The sequence below is a fragment of the Rana temporaria genome, chromosome 6, assembly GCF_905171775.1.
Source record: "Rana temporaria chromosome 6, aRanTem1.1, whole genome shotgun sequence".
Lineage (NCBI taxonomy): Eukaryota > Metazoa > Chordata > Amphibia > Anura > Ranidae > Rana > Rana temporaria.
In genome coordinates this window covers 219,989,221-220,012,694 of record NC_053494.1, presented here as the reverse complement: position 1 = coordinate 220,012,694, position 23,474 = coordinate 219,989,221, and the positions used below count along the sequence as shown (strand labels likewise).

General features: G+C 44.8%; 1 protein-coding gene across 3 annotated transcripts in view; it reads right to left on the bottom strand.

Annotated features, from left to right (window-relative positions):
- Positions 1 to 23,474, bottom strand: part of SEMA5B (semaphorin 5B) — a 415,290-nt gene that overhangs the window by 212,184 nt on the left and 179,632 nt on the right. For all 3 annotated transcript variants that reach the window (XM_040358292.1, XM_040358294.1, XM_040358293.1), the window contains exon 3: positions 13,742 to 13,922. In XM_040358292.1, coding sequence (XP_040214226.1) covers positions 13,742 to 13,886 — 145 coding nt within the window. In that variant the 5' untranslated portion in view covers positions 13,887 to 13,922. The remainder of the gene's footprint in view (positions 1 to 13,741; positions 13,923 to 23,474) is intronic.

Sequence of the window (23,474 nt, the reverse complement as noted above, 5' to 3'; positions counted from 1 at the left end):
ATTTCGCCACGTTTTTTTAAATGCACAGCAAAAAATCGTACCAAATTTAGGGTGCCACGACTCTGGAATCACGGGCGGAATAGCAGCGATTCGAATCGCCTAGGACATTTTGATTGATTCATATCACGAATATCATGAATTTAAATGCAAATTAATTATATATATATTGGGCCAGATCCACAGAGCAAGTACGCCGGCGTATCTACTGATACGCCGGCGTACTTTCATATTTCCCGCGTCGTATTTTTGTTTTGAATCCTCAAACCAAGATACGACGGCTTCTGGGTTAGATCCGACAGGTGTACGTCTTTGTACGCCTTCGGATCTAAGATGCAATACTTTGGCGTCCGCTGGGTGGCGTTTTCCGCGTCGGGTATGCAAATTAGCGATTTACAACGATCCACGAACGTACGCGCGGCCGTCGAATTTTCTAACGTCGTCTGTAGTCGGCTTTTTCCGGCGTATAGTTAAAGCTGGTATTTTGCGGCGTATAGATAGAATTGCCATGTTAAGTATGGCCGTCGTTCCCGCATCGAAATTCAATTTTTTTTTTGCGTAAGTCGTCCGTGAATAGGGATGGACGTAACTCACATATAAGTTAAAAAAATGACGTCGTTGCAACGTCATTTCGCGCAAAAAGCACGGCGGGAAATTTCTGGACGACGCATGCGCATTTCATTTGGCGCGGGAACGCGCTTCATTTAAATGAAACCCGCCCCCAACCCGCCCAATTTCAAATCCGCCGCCAGAAATACACTACGCCGACGTAACTTACGGCGCGAACTCGCTGAGGATTCGAAAATGCACCAGGTAAGGTACGGCGGCGTAGCATATCTCTGATACGCTGTGCGCAACTTAATGTATGTGGATCTGGCCCACCGTATTTATCGGCGTATAACGCGCACGATAATTTTTCCCATTAAATTCAGGGGAAAATCATGGGTGCGCGATATACGCCGATACTGCTGTTTCTGGGCGCCGACATATACCGAGCGCAGTACACTCGGCTCCGCTCGCGGTCACGCCCTGTCCCGTCTCCTAGCCTTTATGTGAGAGGAGCCTAGCCGAGTGTACTGCGCTCGGTATATGTCAGCGGCGGCGCTCAGAGACAGCGCGGGAGAAGCGAGGAGGACAGCGCGGGAGAAGCAAGGAGGACACCACCAAGGCCTGCAGACGAACACCGGACCGGACAAGGCCACCAATGGACGCCGGGCAAGACACCGACGAGGGGCATTCAAACGGTAAGTATTTATTTTTTTTCCTTAGAATTCCCTTCTAGGTTTGGGGTGCGCGCTATACGCTGGTGCGCGCTTTACCCCGATAAATACAGTATATATACACACACATTTTTTTTTTAACTGTCCTTTTTCGGTTTGTGACGAAACACGTAGGGTGTAGCTTCGGCTTTTCATCACATTCTCAGACTCTCTGATTTATAAGAGATCAGCAGAGCATAAAAGGTATAGGCCATAGCACTTCCCCCCTCAGTGCGGATCATCCATCAACCTCAGAAATACTCCACAAGGAGATTAAAACACACCATTGGGGGGTGGGGGAGGGGACGGACAAAGGGAAAGCCATAAAGCCATAGAGTGTAGTATTTTTGAAAACCCCATCTGTTTATGCAACATGTGTATACAAGAGGCATCAAATTTGTACAGTGCAGCCGGTGGGTATGATAACGTCACTGGCCTAAGCTCAATCCAACGTGTTTCGTCACAAACCAGACTTCGTCAGGGGGATGAGTGCAGGTGCCGATGATCTCTCATAGATCAGTGATCCGATTTATCTGGCGAGAAGTTTGGGGACATTGGTTGGGGCGACAAACAAAAATTTGGGGTGGAATTTGGTCACGTTTCGCGGCACAATTTGATCCAAATTCTCAAAGACTTCACTTTGGACATTTTTTATTGATGCGTCTTCAATGCATTTCAACAGGGAGGTGCGTTTTTGGTGTGTTTTTTTTCTTATATAACTGAACAAAAATGTAGCAAGCGCGATTTTTAACTCCACAACGGAAGCGCAACGTTCCAGTGTGAAGACGTACATAGGATTTAAAAAGATACCCTTTTCTTGCGTTTTTCTTGCACCGATAACGGGCGATCTTAAATAAATTTGCATTTAAACTCATGATATTATGATATTCATGATGTGAATTAAAAAGTGGAATATAATACAATTTACAATTATATATATATATATATATATAAATAATTGTATTATATTCCACTTTTTAATTCACATCATGAATATCATAATATCATGAGTTTAAATGCAAATTTATTTAATATATAAAATTGTATTTTTTTATATATATATATATATAAAAAATTATATATATATATATATATATATATATATATATATATATATATATATATATATATATATATATATATATATATATATATATATATATATATATATATATATAAATGTTTGTATATATTAATTAATTTGCATTTAAATTCATGATATTATGATATGAATTAAAAAGTGGAATATAATACAATTATATATAAAAGAAATATACTATATATATATATATATATATATATATATATTTTTTTATATATAATTGGATTATATTCAATTTTTTAATTCATATCAAAATATCATGAATTTAAATGCAAATTAATTTTATATATACATTTTTTTATAATATATATATATAAAAATGTATATATAAAATGAATTTGCATTTAAATTCATGATATTATGATATGAATTAAAAAGTGGAATATAATACAATTATATAAAAAAAAAAAAAAATATATATATATATATATATATATATATACATATATATATATACATACATATTATATAAAATATATATATTACATTAATTTGTATTTAAATTCATGATATTATATGAATTAAAAAGTGGAATATAATACAATTATATATAACAATAAATAAATAAATAAATATAAATATATATATATATATATATATATATATATATATATATATATATATATATATATATATATATATATATATATATATATATATATATAAAATATAAATATAAAAAATGTATATATAAAATGAATTTGCATTTAAATTCATGATATTATGATATGAATTAAAAAATGGAATATAATACAATTATATATATAAAAAAAATATATATATATATATATATATATATATATATATATATATATATATATATATATATATATATATATATACATACATATTATATAAAATAAAATATATATATTACATTAATTTGTATTTAAATTCATGATATTATATGAATTAAAAAGTGGAATATAATACAATTATATATAAAAATAAATAAATAAATATAAATATATATATATATATATATATATATATAAAATATAAATATAAAAAATGTATATATAAAATGAATTTGCATTTAAATTCATGATATTATGATATGAATTAAAAAATGGAATATAATACAATTATATATATAAAAAATATATATATATAAAATATAGATAGATATATATATATATATATATATATATATATATATATATATATATATATATACATACATATTATATAAAATAAAATATATATATTACATTAATTTGTATTTAAATTCATGATATTATATGAATTAAAAAGTGGAATATAATACAATTATATATAAAAATAAATAAATAAATATAAATATATATATATATATATATATATATATATATAAAATATAAATATAAAAAATGTATATATAAAATGAATTTGCATTTAAATTCATGATATTATGATATGAATTAAAAAATGGAATATAATACAATTATATATAAAAAAATTAATGTATATATATATATATATATATATATATATATATATATATATATATATATATATATATATATATATATATATATATATATATATAATATAAATATATAATATAAAAATATATATATATATATATTAAATTAATTTGCATTTAAGTTAATGATATTATGATATGAATTAAAAAGTGGAAAATAATACAATTTATATAAAATAAAAATAAATAAATAATTGTATTATATTCCACTTTTTAATTCATATAATAATATCATGAAATTAAATGCAAATTAATTATATATATATACACACACACACACACATATTTTTTTTTTAAACTGTCCTTTTTCGGATTAGGCCAAGTGCTCCCTGAATTTTCGGTTTCGCCTCTAAATTTCCATTTTTATACCTCAAAACCATCTACAGAACCCGACTTAAACCAGAATATTTGTAAAGAACGTTTTTAAATATTTTTTTTAAATATTTATTGAATTTATATTTAATATTTTAATTACACTTTTAAAAATAATATTGTATTAATATTTATTTGTAAAAAAAAAAAAATATTGCACAGTAGCTCTCTCCTCCTGCTTATTTCCAGCACAGTGGCAACTGCTGCGCCCGGGGCTCCTGTTCCTTCGCCCCCCCCCACTTCCCCCTTCACCAGCCTTGCCATGACACATAATTGGAGGATTACGAAGCTCAAAGTTTCTGAATCTGTTCTGTGATCTCTGGAGACACAAAAAAAACCATAACGGCGTCCATATACACGATTTTTCTGCGATTGGCGCGCTGTCACTTCCATGGCAACTGTATGGAAACTGACGTGTTGTGACAAAAGTTGTGATGGGAAGCGCCAACATATACAGCGAGTCTGTAATGGATGATCTGCCAACGTACAGCGGAGACGCGGGAACGCACGACTCCAGCCGCCATGTGTTCCTGTGTAGAGCAGGAAGGAGGGGAAAACATGCGGCCAATCCTTATAAGGCGAGCTGTACTCAGAGAAGATGGAAAGCCTCACCTGATTGGTTCTCATTCTTCCCTTGATAAGGGGGAACAGGGTCAGTGATAACATGACAACCTGCATCCCGCAGGACACGCCCCCCGCTGTGTGTTTGCAATTTTTTTTTTCATTTTTTTTTTAAGCAACATGAAATGTCCCTTTAAATGAAACACCGACCCGGAGTTGGAAGTTTGTCCGGATGGAGCCGGGAAATGGCGCCGCGCACTTCACAGCGACGGCGATTCGTCTGCTTTAGAATAAGAAGAAGCACGACGGCGGAGATTTAATTACGGATAAACGGCATAAAAACAACCCGAGAACCCCCGCCAGGCGCAGAATCCACCGCCGAGAAACCGTTAATGCCGTCTGGAGCCCATCCATACCAGGACCTTCCATCTATATATAGACATCTTCCATCTATATCTGTATATAGGGATCTTCCATCTATATCTGTATATAGAGATCTTCCATCTATACCTGTATATAGGGATCTTCCATCTATATCTGTATATAGGGATCTTCCATCTATATCCGTATATAGAGATCTTCCATCTATATCTGTATATAGGGATCTTCCATCTATATCTGTATATAGAGATCTTCCATCTATATATAGAGATCTTCCATCTATATCTGTATATAGAGATCTTCCATCTATATCTGTATATAGGGATCTTCCATCTATATCTGTATATAGAGATCTTCCATCTATATCTGTATATAGAGATCTTCCATCTATATATAGAGATCTTCCATCTATATCTGTATATAGAGATCTTCCATCTATATCTGTATATAGAGATCTTCCATCTATATATAGAGATCTTCCATCTATATCTGTATATAGGGATCTTCCATCTATATCTGTATATAGAGATCTTCCATCTATATCTGTATATAGGGATCTTCCATCTATATCTGTATATAGAGATCTTCCATCTATATCTGTGTATAGGGATCTTCCATCTATATCTGTACATTAATGTCTAAACACTGGCCTCATTATCCGATCGATCGATCGCTCTGTCCCCTCGTCACCTCCGGCTTCCTCCCGAACCTGAACTCTCCCTTCTGGTTGGATGAATCGTCATCTTATTTCTCCATATTTATAAACACAGCGGCAGTGAGAGGGTTACAGAGACGATCTCAGATGATCGGAAATGGTTTTTCGCACTTCGCGGCGTCTGACAATTCACAATCCAGAAAGACGATCCAAACATGTCAGAGCGAGACCCCCGAGGCAAACACTTCATCTCAAGGTGTCAGATGATGCCGTCACCGCGCAGCTGACACTCCATTTCACCACCAGAGGAGGAAGAGTGACAGAGTTCAGGGAGATTCAGGCCGATTTCCCCCAGGCATTCAACATCCTGCCAGACAGACCTCACACCCGCCGGAGGGAGATCTCACCGGAAACGGACACCAGACTCGCGGGTGAAGCGATCGGACGTCTCCTTTAAGGCAGCGTTGGAAGTGATCGGACGTTTCCTTTAAGGCGGCGGTGGAAGCGATCGGACGTCTCCTTTAAGGCGGCGGTGGAAGCGATCGGACGTCTCCTTTAAGGCGGCGGTGGAAGCGATCGGACGTCTCCTTTAAGGCGGCGGTGGAAGCGATCGGACGTCTCCTTTAAGGCGGCGGTGGAAGCGATCGTACGTCTCCCTTAAGGCGGCGGTGGAATCGATTGTACGTCTTCTTTAAGGTGGCGGTGGAAGTGATCGGACGTCTCCTTTAAGGCGGCGGTGGAAGCGATCGGATGTCTCCTTTAAGGCGGCGGTGGAAGCGAATAAATGTCTCCTTTAAGGCGGCGGTGGAAGCGATCGGACGTCTCCTTTAAGGCGGCGGTGGAAGCGATCGGACGTCTCCTTTAAGGTGGCGGTGGAAGCGATCGGACGTCTCCTTTAAGGCGGCGGTGGAAGCGATCGGACGTCTCCTTTAAGGCGGCGGTGGAAGCGATCGGACGTCTCCCTTAAGGCGGCGGTGGAAGCGATCGGATGTCTCCTTTAAGGCGGCGGTGGAAGCGATCGGACGTCTCCTTTAAGGCGGCGGTGGAAGCGATCGGACTTCTCCTTTAAGGCGAGCGGCGGCGGCGATCGGACGTCTCCTTTAAGGCGGCGGCGGAGGCGATCGGACGTCTCCTTTAAGGCGGCGGCGGAAGCGATCGGACGTCTCCTTTAAGGCGGCGGTGGAAGCGATCGGACGTCTCCTTTAAGGCGGCGGTGGAAGCGATCGGACGTCTCCTTTAAGGCGCGGTGGAAGCGATCGGACGTCTCCTTTAAGGCGGCGGTGGAAGCGATCGGACGTCTCCTTTAAGGCACGGCTTTGAGATGTAATTAGAGGGTGTTCAGACCTACAAAAGGTCAGTTTTGAAGACGAGTCCCCGGGGAGTGCGGCGCGATCCTCCAACGCTCCGCCGCGGTCTCCCGGGAAAACCGCCTGAAAAGGTCATTAAAAGATTATTTCTTTCACCTCGGGAACGAATGAAATCTCCGACTCTTTATAAAAGAGGGGAAAAAAATTACAAGGCGGCGAGAGACGGACATTAAAGAGCGCCAATCATCAACTTCACTAGGTGGGAGGCGAACCGCCACCGGGGGGCGCAAAATCAGAGTGGGGTCTATATAAATGGATGACAGCGGTTGCCATGGGTTACGGGAGGCCCGGCTCCTCCGGTCTCTCGGGTCCGGGTTCAGCGCCGGGCTGATTGCTCCGATTCTTCATTACGGACACCGGTCAGGATTTTCACAGATAATTTGGCGTTTCGGTAAATAAAGACGACCGTTTTTTTATGTAAAATGAGAGCCGCGCCGGTCGGCGGGCCGCGGGGAGGGTTTTCGGGACGGAATATTAATGGCGGCGGGCCGCGGTTTTGATGTATTCATTTGTAGAATCGAGAAATCTCGTCGTATTGAAGAAATGAATTAGTCGCGTTAAACGTTCCAAGTCGCGGGTTCATTAGCCGAGAGCGGAGCGTGAAATTCTGCGCCGCCGCCGCTGTTGAAGCCGAAGTTTAATCCCCTTAGTTTTCACCTCCCCCTCCCCCCTCATCAACATGCTAATGAAAACATTTTAATACAATGTTTCCATTTGGATCACATCCCTCTTTTTTAGACCCGGTGACATCATCACTGGGTCTCTGTGCTGCTATATACAATGCAGGCAGATCAGGGCTGGTGGGAGGGGCCAGCAGGGGGCTGTACATAGCTTCCTGAAAACTTCCCCAGGCATTGCAATGTACCAATACGTTGTGGTGCTCTTGCGCACTGCACCCGCCCACTGGGGCACGCAGCGGCGTGATTGACAACCGCTGTGCCCACCAGGGCTCGGGATTGGCCCACTGAGCGGCCTGGACACCACGTGATGGCTCTGTGATCACATGTCCCATAGTCAACCAATCCAAGCATGACATCATTATTAACTACTGTTTGCCATCTATGATTGGTCAACAGTGATCACATGGTACCTGGGCCAAGCAGAGCACCCTGTACCAGGTGATAGTTGTGGGCCAAGCAGAGCACCCTGTATCATGTGATAGTTGTGGGCCGATCACAGCACCCTGTACTATGTGATAGATGTGGGCCAATCACAGCACCCTGTACTATGTGATAGATGTGGGCCAATCACAGCACCCTGTATCATGTGATAGTTGTGGGCCGATCACAGCACCCTGTACTATGTGATAGATGTGGGCCGATCACAGCACCCTGTACTATGTGATAGATGTGGGCCGATCACAGCACCCTGTACTATGAGATAGATGTGGGCCGATCACAGCACCCTGTACTATGAGATAGATGTGGGCCGATCACAGCACCCTGTACTATGAGATAGATGTGGGCCGATCACAGCACCCTGTACTATGTGATAGATGTGGGCCGATCACAGCACCCTGTACTATGTGATAGATGTGGGCCGATCACAGCACCCTGTACTATGTGATAGATGTGGGCCGATCACAGCACCCTGTACTATGTAAAAGATGTGGGCCGATCACAGCACCCTGTACTATGTGATAGATGTGGGCCGATCACAGCACCCTGTATTATGTGATAGATGTGGGCCGATCACAGCACCCTGTATCATGTGATAGTTGTGGGCCGATCACAATAGTAAACGATGAGTCACGAATGAAAGCCATTTTGGTACTGTTCTGGACTTTTAGGTCCTCAGGAAATGAGATCGATCGTCGGTACATCAGGATCGATTGATTTTCAGATCTATGCCTTAAAGTTTGTGGACTCGATAACTTTCCTACAGACTAATCATACCCTCCCCCACTGAGACCACCGCCTGTGGAAGGGAATTCCACATCCTTGCCATTCTTACAGTAAAGAACCATCTGCGTGGTTTAGGGTGAAACCTCTTGTTTTCTCTTTCTAATGAGTGGCCCCGTGTCTCGTTATTCTCCCTTCCTCCGCAAATTTATGAAGAACGTTAATTTGTTTGCAAACATTTATACCCAAAATAATGTTTTTTTCCCAAAAATTTGGGTAATTTTGTTGATATAAAAAAAAAAAAAAAAACCCCAGAGGACAACAAATACCACCAAAAAAAAGCTCTGTGTAAAAAAAAAAAAGTATATATGTCATTTAGGTACAGTGTCGCACGACCGCACAATTACCAGATAAAGAAACACAGTGCTGAAGAGCAGAAAAAATCCCTGGTCATGAAGGGAGAAAAACCTTCCAGAAGTCAGTTGGTTATATGTTGTCTGATCAATGTTTAGAAACAATGTTACTTTGTATCTCTCTATCTCCCGTCTGAACAATGTTTATAAACAATGTTACTTTGTATCTATCTCCCGTCTGATCAATGTTTATAAACAATGTTACTTTGTATCTCTCTATCTCCTGTCTGATCAATGTTTATAAACAATGTTACTTTGTATCTCTCTATCTCCCGTCTGATCAATGTTTATAAACAATGTTACTTTGTATCTCTCTCTCCCGTCTGATCAATGTTTATAAACAATGTTACTTTGTATCTCTCTATCTCCCGTCTGATCAATGTTTATAAACAATGTTACTTTGTATCTCTCTCTCCCGTCTGATCAATGTTTATAAACAATGTTACTTTGTATCTCTCCATCTCCTGTCTGATCAATGTTTATAAACAATGTTACTTTGTATTTCTCCATCTCCCATCTGATCAATGTTTATAAACAATGTTACTTTGTATCTCTCTATCTCCCGTCTGATCAATGTTTATAAACAATGTTACTTTGTATCTCTCTATCTCCCGTCTGATCAATGTTTATAAACAATGTTACTTTGTATCTCTCCATCTCCTGTCTGATCAATGTTTATAAACAATGTTACTTTGTATCTCTCCATCTCCTGTCTGATCAATGTTTATAAACAATGTTACTTTGTATCTCTCTATCTCCCGTCTGATCAATGTTTATAAACAATGTTACTTTGTATCTCTCTATCTCTCCCGTCTGATCAATGTTTATAAACAATGTTACTTTGTATCTCTATCTCCCGTCTGATCAATGTTTATAAACAATGTTACTTTGTATCTCTCCATCTCCTGTCTGATCAATGTTTATAAACAATGTTACTTTGTATCTCTCTATCTCCTGTCTGATCAATGTTTATAAACAATGTTACTTTGTATCTCTCCATCTCTCGTCTGATCAATGTTTATAAACAATGTTACTTTGTATCTCTCTATCTCCCGCCTGATCAATGTTTATAAACAATGTTACTTTGTATCTCTATCTCTGTCTGATCAATGTTTATAAACAGTGTTACTTTGTATCTCTCTATCTCCCGTCTGATCAATGTTTATAAACAATGTTACTTTGTATCTCTCTATCTCCCGTCTGATCAATGTTTATAAACAATGTTACTTTGTATCTCTCTATCTCCTGTCTGATCAAAGGGCCGGATTCAAAGAGATTTTCGCATTATTTACGGAGGCGCAGGGCAACTTTTTTTGCCCTGCGCCCCCGCAAATTTGCTCCGCTGCCCTTGATTCACGGAGCAGAAGCTCCGTAAATTGCGCGGGCCCGCCGGCAAAATGCCCTAGCGCAAGAGCACGCAATTTAAATGATCCCGTAGGGGGCGGGAATCATTTAAATTAGGCGCGTTCCCGCGCCGATCGTAGAGCGCATGCTCCGGCGGGAAACTTTCCCGACGCGCATTGCGGCAAATGACGTCGCAAGGACGTCATTTGCTTCAAAGTGAACGTGAATGGCGTCCAGCGCCATTCACGATTCACTTACGCAAACTACGTAAAATTCAAATTTCGCGACGCGGGAACGACGGGTATACGTAACATTGGCTGCCCCTGCTAATAGCAGGAGCAGCCTTACGCAAAAAATGCCGTACGGAAACGACGTAAATTGCGTACGCAGGGCTCGCGTAACGTTGTGAATCGGTGTTAGTATGCAATTTGCATACTATACGCTGAGCACAACGTGAACGCCACCTAGCGGCCATCGCAAGGATGCAGCCTAAGATATGCGGGCATAAGAGCCTTATGCCACGCATATCTTAGGCTGCAGTCGGCGTAACGAGGTTCCTGAATCAGGAGCATTCGTAACGCCGGCGCAAGTAAGCAATTGCGCTGTGTAACCTATGGTTACGCAGGCGCAATTGCTTCTTGAATCTACCCCAATGTTTATAAACAATGTTACTTTGTATCTCTCTATCTCCTGTCTGAACAATGTTTATAAACAATGGACAAGAGGGGGGTAAAACCTTCCTGAGATCAGATTTAATCAGGAGACGATCGGAGACTGAACGGCAGAACATACAAACTCCATGCGGACGTTTCCTTTCTAAGAACTGAAATCAGAACTCTGGGGCTGCAATCTGCCGACTACAGCAGAACCCCGCGCTCCCCCCCCCCCCCCGGGCTCCCCACTCCCCCAATCACATTACTAAACGAGCGCATTTTCTGCCATGTGCAGCAGTTTTCCGGGTAAATTAGCCGGCGATTCTTCATCATTTCCAAAGAAAAATCCTAAATAGATCCGAGAATTGCGAGAGAAACTCGGCTCAGCATTTTCTTCATCCGAAACCAGAAAAAAAAAAACCCGAGCAGCGCAGAGAATCCCGACGGCCAACCGTGTGGAACAATTCTACAAAGAACCTGGCCACGCCTCCTTCTCGGGCTGTCAGCGTTGGGGGCGGGCCCAGGAAAAGCACCTCCCACTGACTCCCGACAGTCTTCGATAAAAAAATCTGGCAGCAATGAGCGACCATGAAAATGCCATTTGCCTGGCTGCCGTGCGGTATATAATAGCTGAAAACACTGGCCCAGATTCAGTAAGAATTGCGCGTAAATTACGGAGGCACAGGGCAACGATTTTGCCCTGCGCCCCGGCAAATTTGCGCCGCTGCCCTCGATTCACGGAGCAGTAGCTCCGTAAATTGCGAGGGCGCGCCGGCAATTTTGCGACGTCATTTGCCGCAATGCACGTCGGGAAAGTTTCCTGACGGCGCATGCGCTTTACGATCGGCGCGGGAACGCGCCTAATTTAAATGATTCCCGCCCCCTGCGGGATCATTTAAATTAGGCGCGTTCCCGCGCCGATCGTAAAGCGCATGCGCCGTCGGGAAACTTTCCCGACGTGCATTGCGGCAAATGACGTCGCAAGGACGTCATTTGCTTCAAAGTGAACGTGAATGGGGTCCAGCGCCATTCACGATTCACTTACGCAAACGACGCGAAATTCAAATTTCACGACGCGGGAACGGCGGGTATACTTTAGCATTGGCTGCCCCTACTATTAGAAGGGGCAGCCTTACGCTAAAGACGCCGTACGGAAACTCCGTAACTTGCGTACGCAGGGTTCGCGCAACATTGTGAATCGGTGTTAGTATGCAATTTGCATACTATACGCTGAGCACAATGGGAGCGCCCCCTAGCGGCCATCGCAAGAATGCAGCCTAAGATCTGCGTGGCATAAGAGCCTTATGCCACGCAGATTTTAGGCTGCAGTCGGCGTTACGATGTTCCTGAATCAGGAGCATTCGTAACGCCGGCGCAAGCAATTGCGCTGCGTAACTATGGTTACGCAGGCGCAATTGCTCTCTGAATCCGGGCCATTATTCTGAGCAATTCTGCAGATCAGGGGGGGCGGGGTTTCAATCTGAACTCGCTGGGCGCATGCTTGTTTTGAAGCCATAGGGAGACCTTCCTCCATTCTGTGGGTGTGGCCTCACACATAGGAGGGGGGCTCCTGAAAATGCAACTTTTCTGGCCTTCCTCAGCCACTGACAGTGGCTGAGGAAGGCCAGAAAGGTTGCATTTTCAGGAGCCCCCCCTCCCATGTGTGAGGCCACGCCCACATAATGGAGGAAGGTCTCCCTATCAGTGGCTGAGGAAAGCCAGAAAGGTTGCATTTTCAGGAGCCCCCGCTCCCATGTGTGAGGCCACGCCCACAGAATGGAGGAAGGTTTCCCTATCAGTGGCTGAGGAAAGCCAGAAAGGTTGCATTTTCAGGAGCCCCCCCCTCCCATGTGTGAGGCCACGCCCACAGAATGGAGGAAGGTCTCCCTATCAGTGGCTGAGGAAAGCCAGAAAGGTTGCATTTTCAGGAGCCCCCCCCCCTCCCATGTGTGAGGCCACGCCCAGAGAATGGAGGAAGGTCTCCCTATCAGTGGCTGAGGAAAGCCAGAAAGGTTGCATTTTCAGGAGCCCCCCCCTCCCATGTGTGAGGCCACGCCCACAGAATGGAGGAAGGTCTCCCTATCAGTGGCTGAGGAAGGCCAGAAAGGTTGCATTTTCAGGAGCCCCCGCTCCCATGTGTGAGGCCACGCCCACAGAATGGAGGAAGGTCTCCCTATGGCTTAAAAACTGAACAATCCTATGACTAGTATGTAGCAACCTCAGCCTGGACTCCACCTCCAACGCGTTTCGCTCTGCCCCTCAGGGCTTAATCATGGGGACACATCCCACAGTACACACACATGGGGGGGGGGGATGGGGACTGAGACTCACCTGGGAAGCTGAGGATGGGGTGCTCCTTCCTCTGACACTGATCGTCCGTCTCCCGATCCTCGGCCCGCACTCGGGGGGCGGAGAGGTGAAGCAGGAGGATGGAGAGGGTCGGTATCCAGAGGGACGGCAACCATAACCGGGACATGGCGGGAGGAGGCCGGAGGTCTATCTGGGGTAAAACCTGGAAAAGGAACAGAAGAGAAGACGGAATATTCAGACTACAGCCTAATAAATAATGTAATCAATGCCAATAAATAATCAATACCACTGATACAAATGTTATTATTAGATATCAATACATCCCATCTTGCTTCTTCTAACATAAAGAAGAATATTTATAAAGACGTGGAACATTCAATCACTGACAGAAGAACAACGGACCGGGAATCAGACACGTGATATTTATTTTGTTCCGAATTAGTTTAACGAATTTTGACAAATTTGTTAATTTGGAAATATTAGAATTAATGAAAAACTGTTTAACAACTTTTTCTGAATATTAGTAAATTAGAATATTTAAAAATTTGTAAATTGGAAAATCCGAAAGCCCGAAAAATTCTAAAGTTTAAAAATTAAAATATCCGAAAATCTAAAATATTCTAATTACCAAAAACCCGTTTCAGAAATTTTTCTGAATATTTGTAAATTTGAATATTCGAAAATTCACTAAATTAGAAAATCCGAAAGCCCGAAAATTTTTAAATCTAAGGGCCAGATCCAGAGAGAATTGGATCCGCGCAGCGTATCAGAGATACGCTACGCCGCCGTACCTTACCTGGCGGAAATTCGAATCCTCAATGATTTTGCGCCGTAAGTTACGGCAGCGTAGTGTATTTCTGGCGGCGGAATTCAAATCGGCAATCAGGGGGCGGGTTTCATTTAAACGAAGCGCGTCCCCGCGCCGAATGAACTGCGCATGCGTCGTCCAGAAATTTCCCGCCGTGCTTTGCGCGAAATGACTTTTGCAACGACGTCATTTTTTGAACTTAGAGGTGAGTTACGTCCATCCCGATTCACGGACGACTTACGCAAAAAAAAATATCAAATTTCGACGCGGGAACAACGGCCATACTTAACATGGCAAGTCTATCTATACGCCGCAAAATACCAGCTTTAACTATACGCCGGAAAAAGCCGACTACAGACGACGTTAGGAAATGCGACGGCCGCTCGTACGTATGTGGATCGTCGTAAATCGCTAATTTGCATACCCGACACGGAAAACGCCACCCAGCGGCGGCCGAAGTATTGCATCTACGATCTGAAGGCGTACGAAGCCGTACACCTGTCGGATCTTACCCAGATGCCGTCTTATCTTGGTTTGAGGATTCAAACCAAAGATACGACGCGGGAAATTTGAAAGTACGCCAGCGTATCAGTAGATACACCGGCGTATTTCAGCTGTGAATCTGGCCCTTGAAGTCCAAAAATTTGAAAATCCGAAAATTTGAAATATTCTAATTAACAAAAACCTGTTTTACTAATATTCAGAAACATTTGTTAATTTGAAAATTCATAAATTCGAAAATCCGAAAGTCCGAAAATTTGAAAGTTTAAAAATTAAAACATCCGAAAGCCTAAAAATTTGAAAATCCGAAAATCTAAAATATTCTAATTACCGAAAACCCGTTTCAGAAATATTTCTGAATATTAGTAAATTTGAAAATCCGAAAGCCCGAAAATTTGAAAATCTATAAGTCCAAAAATTTGAAAATCCAAAAATTTGAAATATTCTAATTAACACAAATCTGTTTTACTAATATTCAGAAACATTTGTTAATTTGAATATTCGAAAATCCAAAAGCCCGAAAATTTGAAAATCTGAAAATGTGAAATATTCTAATTAACGAAAATCTGTTTAACAAATTTTTCTGAATATTAGTAAATTTTAAAATTCAAAAATTCATAACTTCGTAAATATGAAAGCCCAAAATTTAAAAATCCGAAGGACTGAAAATTCGAAAATCTGAAATAACGAATAATAACTTAACTATTACTAACTAGTAAATTGAAAGGTATTGGAATTTCCAGATAGACACGTGTTTGTTTTTTGTTTTATTCCTTTTTTATCGTTTTTGGGTCATTTGTTATGATCGCAATTTGTAAATCTGAAAATAAGAAAGAAAATCCGAATATTCGAATGAATAACTAACTTGGATGCGGTATTCGTTATTTCGGATGATTTGTAACTTCGGATGAATTCGGATTCGTTATTCATAAACAACATTTCATTATTTCCATCACTGAAGATGCTTCAATAAAATCTCTTTTTAGTTTGTTACATTGTTGTTGTTGGGATTAGATACATTGTAGCAATACATGAACAATGGCGCAACATTCAGCATACGAGCAAATTGCAGCCAGAAGTGAACGCGGCTTTTGCGAACCAATCACCAGCCCTGCGCGGCTCCACCACCGGCGTCTGAATACCTGAAGGGGGCGCTCAGAAAGTCTCATCCCCCCCGAAGCAGCGCAGGAAGCTGAGCCGGTGTCTGGTGACAGGTCCTCTTTATAAAAGTAGTAAATTGACTTCTCCGCTGGAAATGAACTTTAAAAAGGTATTCGTTCGAACATCGCGACCTTTACCACCGCCGATCCGTCCGCCGCGTTGTCTGGAGCTCAACCTCCTCTGAGCCCGCGCCCAAATGTCAGGAACTTTCTGAAGGTGAAAATTTCCATTCCAACCCCACCGACCCGATTCCCCCGACCCGCCACATTCACACAACATGCGTACAATGATCTACGCGTTTTATATAGCGCCGACATATACCGCAGTGCCGTACAGAAATCAATGGGCCAATCACATCAGTCTCTGTACAGAGGAGCTTACACTCTAATGGCCCCCCCCCCCCCACATCACATCAGTCTCTGTACAGAGGAGCTTTCACTCTAATGTCCCCTCCCCCCACAGTCACATCAGTCTGTACAGAGGAGCTTACACTCTAATGTCCCCTCCCCCCACATCACATCAGTCTCTGTACAGAGGAGCTTACACTCTAATGTCCCCTCCCCCCCACATCAGTCTCTGTACAGAGGAGCTTTCACTCTAATGTCCCCTCCCCCCCACAGTCACATCAGTTTCTGTACAGAGGAGCTTACACTCTAATGTCCCCTCCCCCACACAGTCACATCAGTCTCTGTACAGAGGAGCTTACACTCTAATGCCCCCCCCCCACAGTCACATCAGTCTCTGTACAGAGGAGCTTACACTCTAATGTCCCCTCCCCCACACAGTCACATCAGTCTCTGTACAGAGGAGCTTACACTCTAATGTCCCCTCCTCCACACAGTCACATCAGTCTCTGTACAGAGGAGCTTACACTCTAATGTCCCCCTCCCCCCACAGTCACATCAGTCTCTGTACAGAGGAGCTTACACTCTAATGTCCCCTCCCCCCCCACATCAGTCTCTGTACAGAGGAGCTTACACTCTAATGTCCCCTCCCCCCCCCCACATCACATCAGTCTCTGTACAGAGGAGCTTACACTCTAATGACCCCCCCCCACACATCACATCAGTCTCTGTACAGAGGAGCTTACACTCTAATGTCCCCTCCCCCCCACAGTCACATCAGTCTCTGTACAGAGGAGCTTACACTCTAATGTCCCCTCCCCCCCACATCACATCAGTCTCTGTACAGAGGAGCTTACACTCTAATGTCCCCTCCCCCCCACAGTCACATCAGTCTCTGTACAGAGGAGCTTACACTCTAATGTCCCCTCCCCCCCACAGTCACATCAGTCTCTGTACAGAGGAGCTTACACTCTAATGTCCCCTCCCCCCCACAGTCACATCAGTCTCTGTACAGAGGAGCTTACACTCTAATGTCCCCTCCCCCCCACATCACATCAGTCTCTGTACAGAGGAGCTTACACTCTAATGTCCCCTCCCCCCCACAGTCACATCAGTCTCTGTACAGAGGAGCTTACACTCTAATGTCCCCTCCCCCCCACAGTCACATCAGTCTCTGTACAGAGGAGCTTACACTCTAATGTCCCCTCCCCCCACATCACATCAGTCTCTGTACAGAGGAGCTTACACTCTAATGTCCCCTCCCCCCACATCACATCAGTCTCTGTACAGAGGAAACGTAAATGTATTTTATTGGGATTTTATGTTAGAGACACAAAGTGACACATAATTGTGAAGTGGAAGGAAAATGATACAAATAAATCTGTGAAAAGTGTGGGGGGGAGGGGAGGGGCATTTGTATTCGGCCCCCTTTACTCTGATAACTAAAATCTAGAGGAACCAATTGCCTTCAGAAGTCACCTGATTAGTAAATAGAGTCCACCTGTGTGTCATGTAATCTCAGTATAAATACAGCTGTTCTGTGAAGCCCTCAGAGGTTTGTTGGAGAACCTTAGTGAACAAACAGCATCATGAAGGCCGAGGAACACACCAGACAATTCAGGGATAAAGTTGTGGAGAAGTATAAAGCAGGGTTAGGTTATAAAAAAATCTCCCAAGCTTTGAAGATCTCACGGAGGTTCTGTTCAATCCATCATCGGAAAATGGAAAGAGTATGGCACAACCGCAAACCTACCAAGACACGGCCTCCCACCTAAACTGACCGGGCCGGGCAAGGAGAGCATTCATCAGAGAAGCAGCCAAGAGGTCCCATGGTAACTCTGGAGGAGCTGCACAGGAGCTGCACAGCTCAGGGGGGAGAATCTGTCCACAGGACAACTATTAGTGGTCTCTCCACAAATCTGCCCTTTATGGAAGAGTGACAAGAAGAAAGACATTGGAGAAAGAAAGACATAAGAAGCCCTGTTTGTAGTTTGTGAGAAGCCGTGTGGGGGAGGGGACACAGCAAACATGTGGGGGAGGGGACACAGCAAACATGTGGGGGAGGGGACACAGCAATCATGTGGGGGAGGGGACACAGCAAACATGTGGGGGGAGGGGACACAGCAAACATGTGGGGAAGGGGGACACAGCAAACATGTGGGGGAGGGGACACAGCAAACATGTGGGGGAGGGGACACAGCAAACATGTGGAAGAAGGTGCTCTGGTCACATGACACCAGAAAAATGCTGTGTGGGGAAAACTAACACTGCACATCACCCTGAACACACCATCCCCACTGTGAAACATGGTGGTGGCGGCATCATGTGGTGGGGATGCTTTTCTTCAGCAGGGACAGGGAAGCTGGTCAGAGTTGATGGGGAGATGGATGGAGACAAATACAGGACAATCTTAGAAGAAAACCTGTTAGAGTCTGCAAAAGATTTGAGACTGGGGGGGTTCACCTTCCAGCAGGACAACGACCCTAAAGTACAGCCAGAGCTACAATGGAATGGTTTAGATCAAAGCCTATTCATGTGTTAGAATGGCCCAGTCACAGTCCAGACCTAAATCCCATTGAGAATCTGTGGCAAGACTTGAAAATTGCTGATCACAGACGCTCTCCATCCAATCTGACAGAGCTTGAGATATTTTACAAAGAAGAAGAATGGAGGAGAAATGTCCCTCTCTAGATGTGCAAAGCTGGTAGAGACACCCCCAAAAAGACTTGTAGAGAAAGGGGGTTCTACAAAGTATTGACTCCGGGGGGCGCCATACAAATGCCCCTCCCCCCACACTTTTCACAGATTTATTTGTATCATTTTCCTTCCACTTCACAATTATGTGACACTTTGTGTCTCTCACATGAAATCCCAATAAAATACATTTACGTTTTTGGGTGTAACATGAGAAAGTGTGGGGGATCTCAGGGGGTATGAATACTTTTTCAAGGCTCTGTACAGAAGAGCTTACACTCTAATGTCCCCTCCCCCACAGTCACACACTATTATTATTATATAGCTCTGACATATACCGCAGTGCTGTACAGAATTATTTTGGTCTCTTTTCTCCTTTAAATGAAGTGGAGAGGAAAAAAACAAGTGAAATATCGGAGAAAAGCGCGGAGTCGCGTCCGGAGAGATCTTTATGTACCGGAGAAAATCCGATAATCCTGTCGGCCGCCCTCCGGGGCGGATACGCGTCTCCTCCACCCCCACCCCCCTCCCCCATCACATCTTTTACAGACGCATTTTTTACCGACAGTTATTCCGACATTCAGTCCATCAAACCCGCCGACAATCGCCAGAACGCCTGTCTGCGGACGGAGCAATCCTGATCCGTGCAACGACACGCCGACCAGAGGGGGGGCGATAAAGGGGACCGGTCACCCCGCGCACATCTGTATGAAGCCCCACCCCTGTTTCCCCCACTTCTATGTATATATATATATACACACACTGTATACTGGGGGTGTATATACTGTGGGCCAGATCCACAAAGGAAGTATGCCGGCGTATCTACTGATACGCCGGCGTACTTTCAAATTTTCCGCGTCGTATTTTTGTTTTGAATCCTCAAACCAAGATACGACGGCATCTGGGTTAGATCCAACAGGCGTACGTCTTCGGATCCAAGATGCAATTCTTCGGCGTCCGCTGGGTGGCGTTTCCGTCGTATTCCGCGTCGAGTATGCAAATTTGCTATTTCCGACGATCCACGAACGTACGAGCGGCCGTCGCATTCTTTTACGTCGTTTCCGTTCGGCTTTTTTCGGCGTATAGTTAAAGCTGCCATCTGGTGGCGTACGCAATGTTAAGTATGGCCGTCGTTCCCGCGTCGAATTCGAAAATATTTTTTTTTCGTTTGCGCAAGTCGTCCATGAATGGGGCTGGACGTCATTTCCGTCCACGTCAAAACAATGACGTCCTTGCGACGTCATTTAGCGCAATGCGCGGCGGGAAATTTAGGGACGGCGCAATGCGCAGTTCGTTCGGCGCGGGGACGCGCTTCATTTAAATGAAACGCGCCCCCCTACTCGCCGATTTGAATTACGCGCCGTTACGCCGCGAGAGATAGACTACGCCGCCGTAACTTACGGCGCAAATTCTTTCTGGATTCAAAGCTTTCAAAAGTAAGTTACAGCGGCGTAGCGTATCTCACATATACGCTGCGCCCATGCAATTGTACGTCAATCTGCCCCTGTGGGCCGGATTCAGATAGGTCAGCGGATCTTTAGATCCCCGTAACCTATCCGATTTACGTTACGCCGCCGCAATTTTTCGAGGCAAGTGCCTTTATTCGGAAAGCACTTGCCTCTAAAGTTGCGGCGGCGTATCGAAAATCCCCCGGCGGAATTCAAATTCCGCGGCTAGGGGGGCGTGTACAATTTAAATCAGGCGCGTCCCCGTGCCGATCGAACGGCGCATGCGCCGTCCGCGTATTTTCCCAGCGTGCGTTGCTCCAAATGACGTCGCAAGGACGTCATTGGTTTCGACGTGAACGTAAATTACGTCCGGCCGTATTCGCGGACGACTTACGCAAACGACGTAAAAAAATTCAAAACTCGCCGCGGGAACGACGGCCATACTTAACATAGGATACGCCGCACTTACCCCTGCTATAGCCATACTGTGTATGGGGGGTGTTTATATATACACCCCCCCCCCCCATGCAGTATATATATATATATACACACACACACATTTCCACCCTGACAGCTCGTCTTTCCTCGCCGCGTTGCGGTTTTTACTGTTTGCTAACCGTCTCCGGGAGCGTCCATCCATTATTCAGCGCACACTTGTACATTACACGGCAGAGTCCATATATCTCTTCCATTATTCTGCCCCCAGAGTCACCGCAATGCTGGTATATCCGCTCCCCCCCCTCCCCTCCCCCCCCCATATGGCTGTCATACATAAGAAGACATTGTTCAGCAATGATAAGTGAAGCGCGTCGGCCCCGGAGGACTCAGGAAGAGCGCAATGTACCATCTCCTGTGCCTTGGACACCGGCGCTGGGAATGTAATCTCCGCCATTTGTAATGTAGATGATGATGATGGGGTATAGACAGAAAACTGCCAACTGCAGGTGACCCCCTCAGAGCCCATCCAGTCATGACCGGGCCCAAATGATGGGAGCCCATGTAACGCCCACAGACCCCACCCATGTAATGGGAGGCCCACAGACCCCACCCATGTAATGGGAGGCCCACAGACCCCACCCATGTAATGGAAGGCCCACGGACTCCACCCATGTAATGGGAGGCCCACAGACTCCACCCATGTAATGGGAGGCCCACAGACTCCACCCATGTAATGGGAGGCCCACAGACTCCACCCATGTAATGGGAGGCCCACAGACTCCACCCATGTAATGGGAGGCCCACAGACTCCACCCATGTAATGGGAGGCCCACAGACTCCACCCATGTAATGGGAGGCCCACAGACTCCACCCATGTAATGGGAGGCCCACAGACTCCACCCATGTAATGGGAGGCCCACAGACCCCACCCATGTAATGGGAGGCCCACAGACCCCACCCATGTAATGGGAGGCCCACAGACCCCACCCATGTAATGGGAGGCCCACAGACCCCACCCATGTAATGGGAGGCCCACAGACCCCACCCATATAATGGAAGGCCCACAGACCCCACCCATGTAATGGAAGGCCCACAGACCCCACCCATGTAATGGGAGGCCCACAGACTCCACCCATGTAATGGGAGGCCCACAGACCCCACCCATGTAATGGGAGGCCCACAGACCCCACCCATGTAATGGGAGGCCCACAGACCCCACCCATGTAATGGAAGGCCCACAGACTCCACCCATGTAATGGGAGGCCCACAGACTCCACCCATGTAATGGGAGGCCCACAGACCCCACCCATGTAATGGGAGGCCCACAGACCCCACCCATGTAATGGGAGGCCCACAGACCCCACCCATATAATGGAAGGCCCACAGACTCCACCCATGTAATGGGAGGCCCACAGACCCCACCCATGTAATGGGAGGCCCACAGACCCCACCCATGTAATGGGAGGCCCACAGACCCCACCCATATAATGGAAGGCCCACAGACTCCACCCATGTAATGGGAGGCCCACAGACTCCACCCATGTAATGGGAGGCCCACAGACTCCACCCATGTAATGGGAGGCCCACAGACTCCACCCATGTAATGGGAGGCCCACAGACTCCACCCATGTAATGGGAGGCCCACAGACCCCACCCATGTAATGGGAGGCCCACAGACCCCACCCATGTAATGGGAGGCCCACAGACCCCACCCATGTAATGGGAGGCCCACAGACCCCACCCATGTAATGGGAGGCCCACAGACCCCACCCATGTAATGGGAGGCCCACAGACCCCACCCATGTAATGGGAGGCCCACAGACCCCACCCATGTAATGGGAGGCCCACAGACCCCACCCATGTAATGGGAGGCCCACAGACCCCACCCATGTAATGGGAGGCCCACAGACCCCACCCATGTAATGGGAGGCCCACAGACCCCACCCATATAATGGGAGGCCCACAGACCCCACCCATATAATGGGAGGCCCACAGACTCCACCCATATAATGGGAGGCCCATAGTCTCACTATGATGAAAGGGGATGGGAATGGTGAGGGGGTAAGATATGAGGGGGGGTATTATATGAGGGGGGTAAGATATGATGAGCGGGGGGTAAGATATGATGAGAGGGGGGTAAGATATGATGAGTGGAGGGGTCGAATATGATGAGCGGGGGGTCAGATATGAGGAGGGGAGGGGGGTCAGATATGATTGATGAGCGGGGGTCAGATATGATGAGGGGGGGTCACATATGATGAGCGGGGGGTCAGATAGGATGAGCGGGGGGTCAGATATGATTGATGAGCGGGGGTCAGATATGATGAGGGGGGGGTCAGATAGGATGAGCGGGGGGTCAG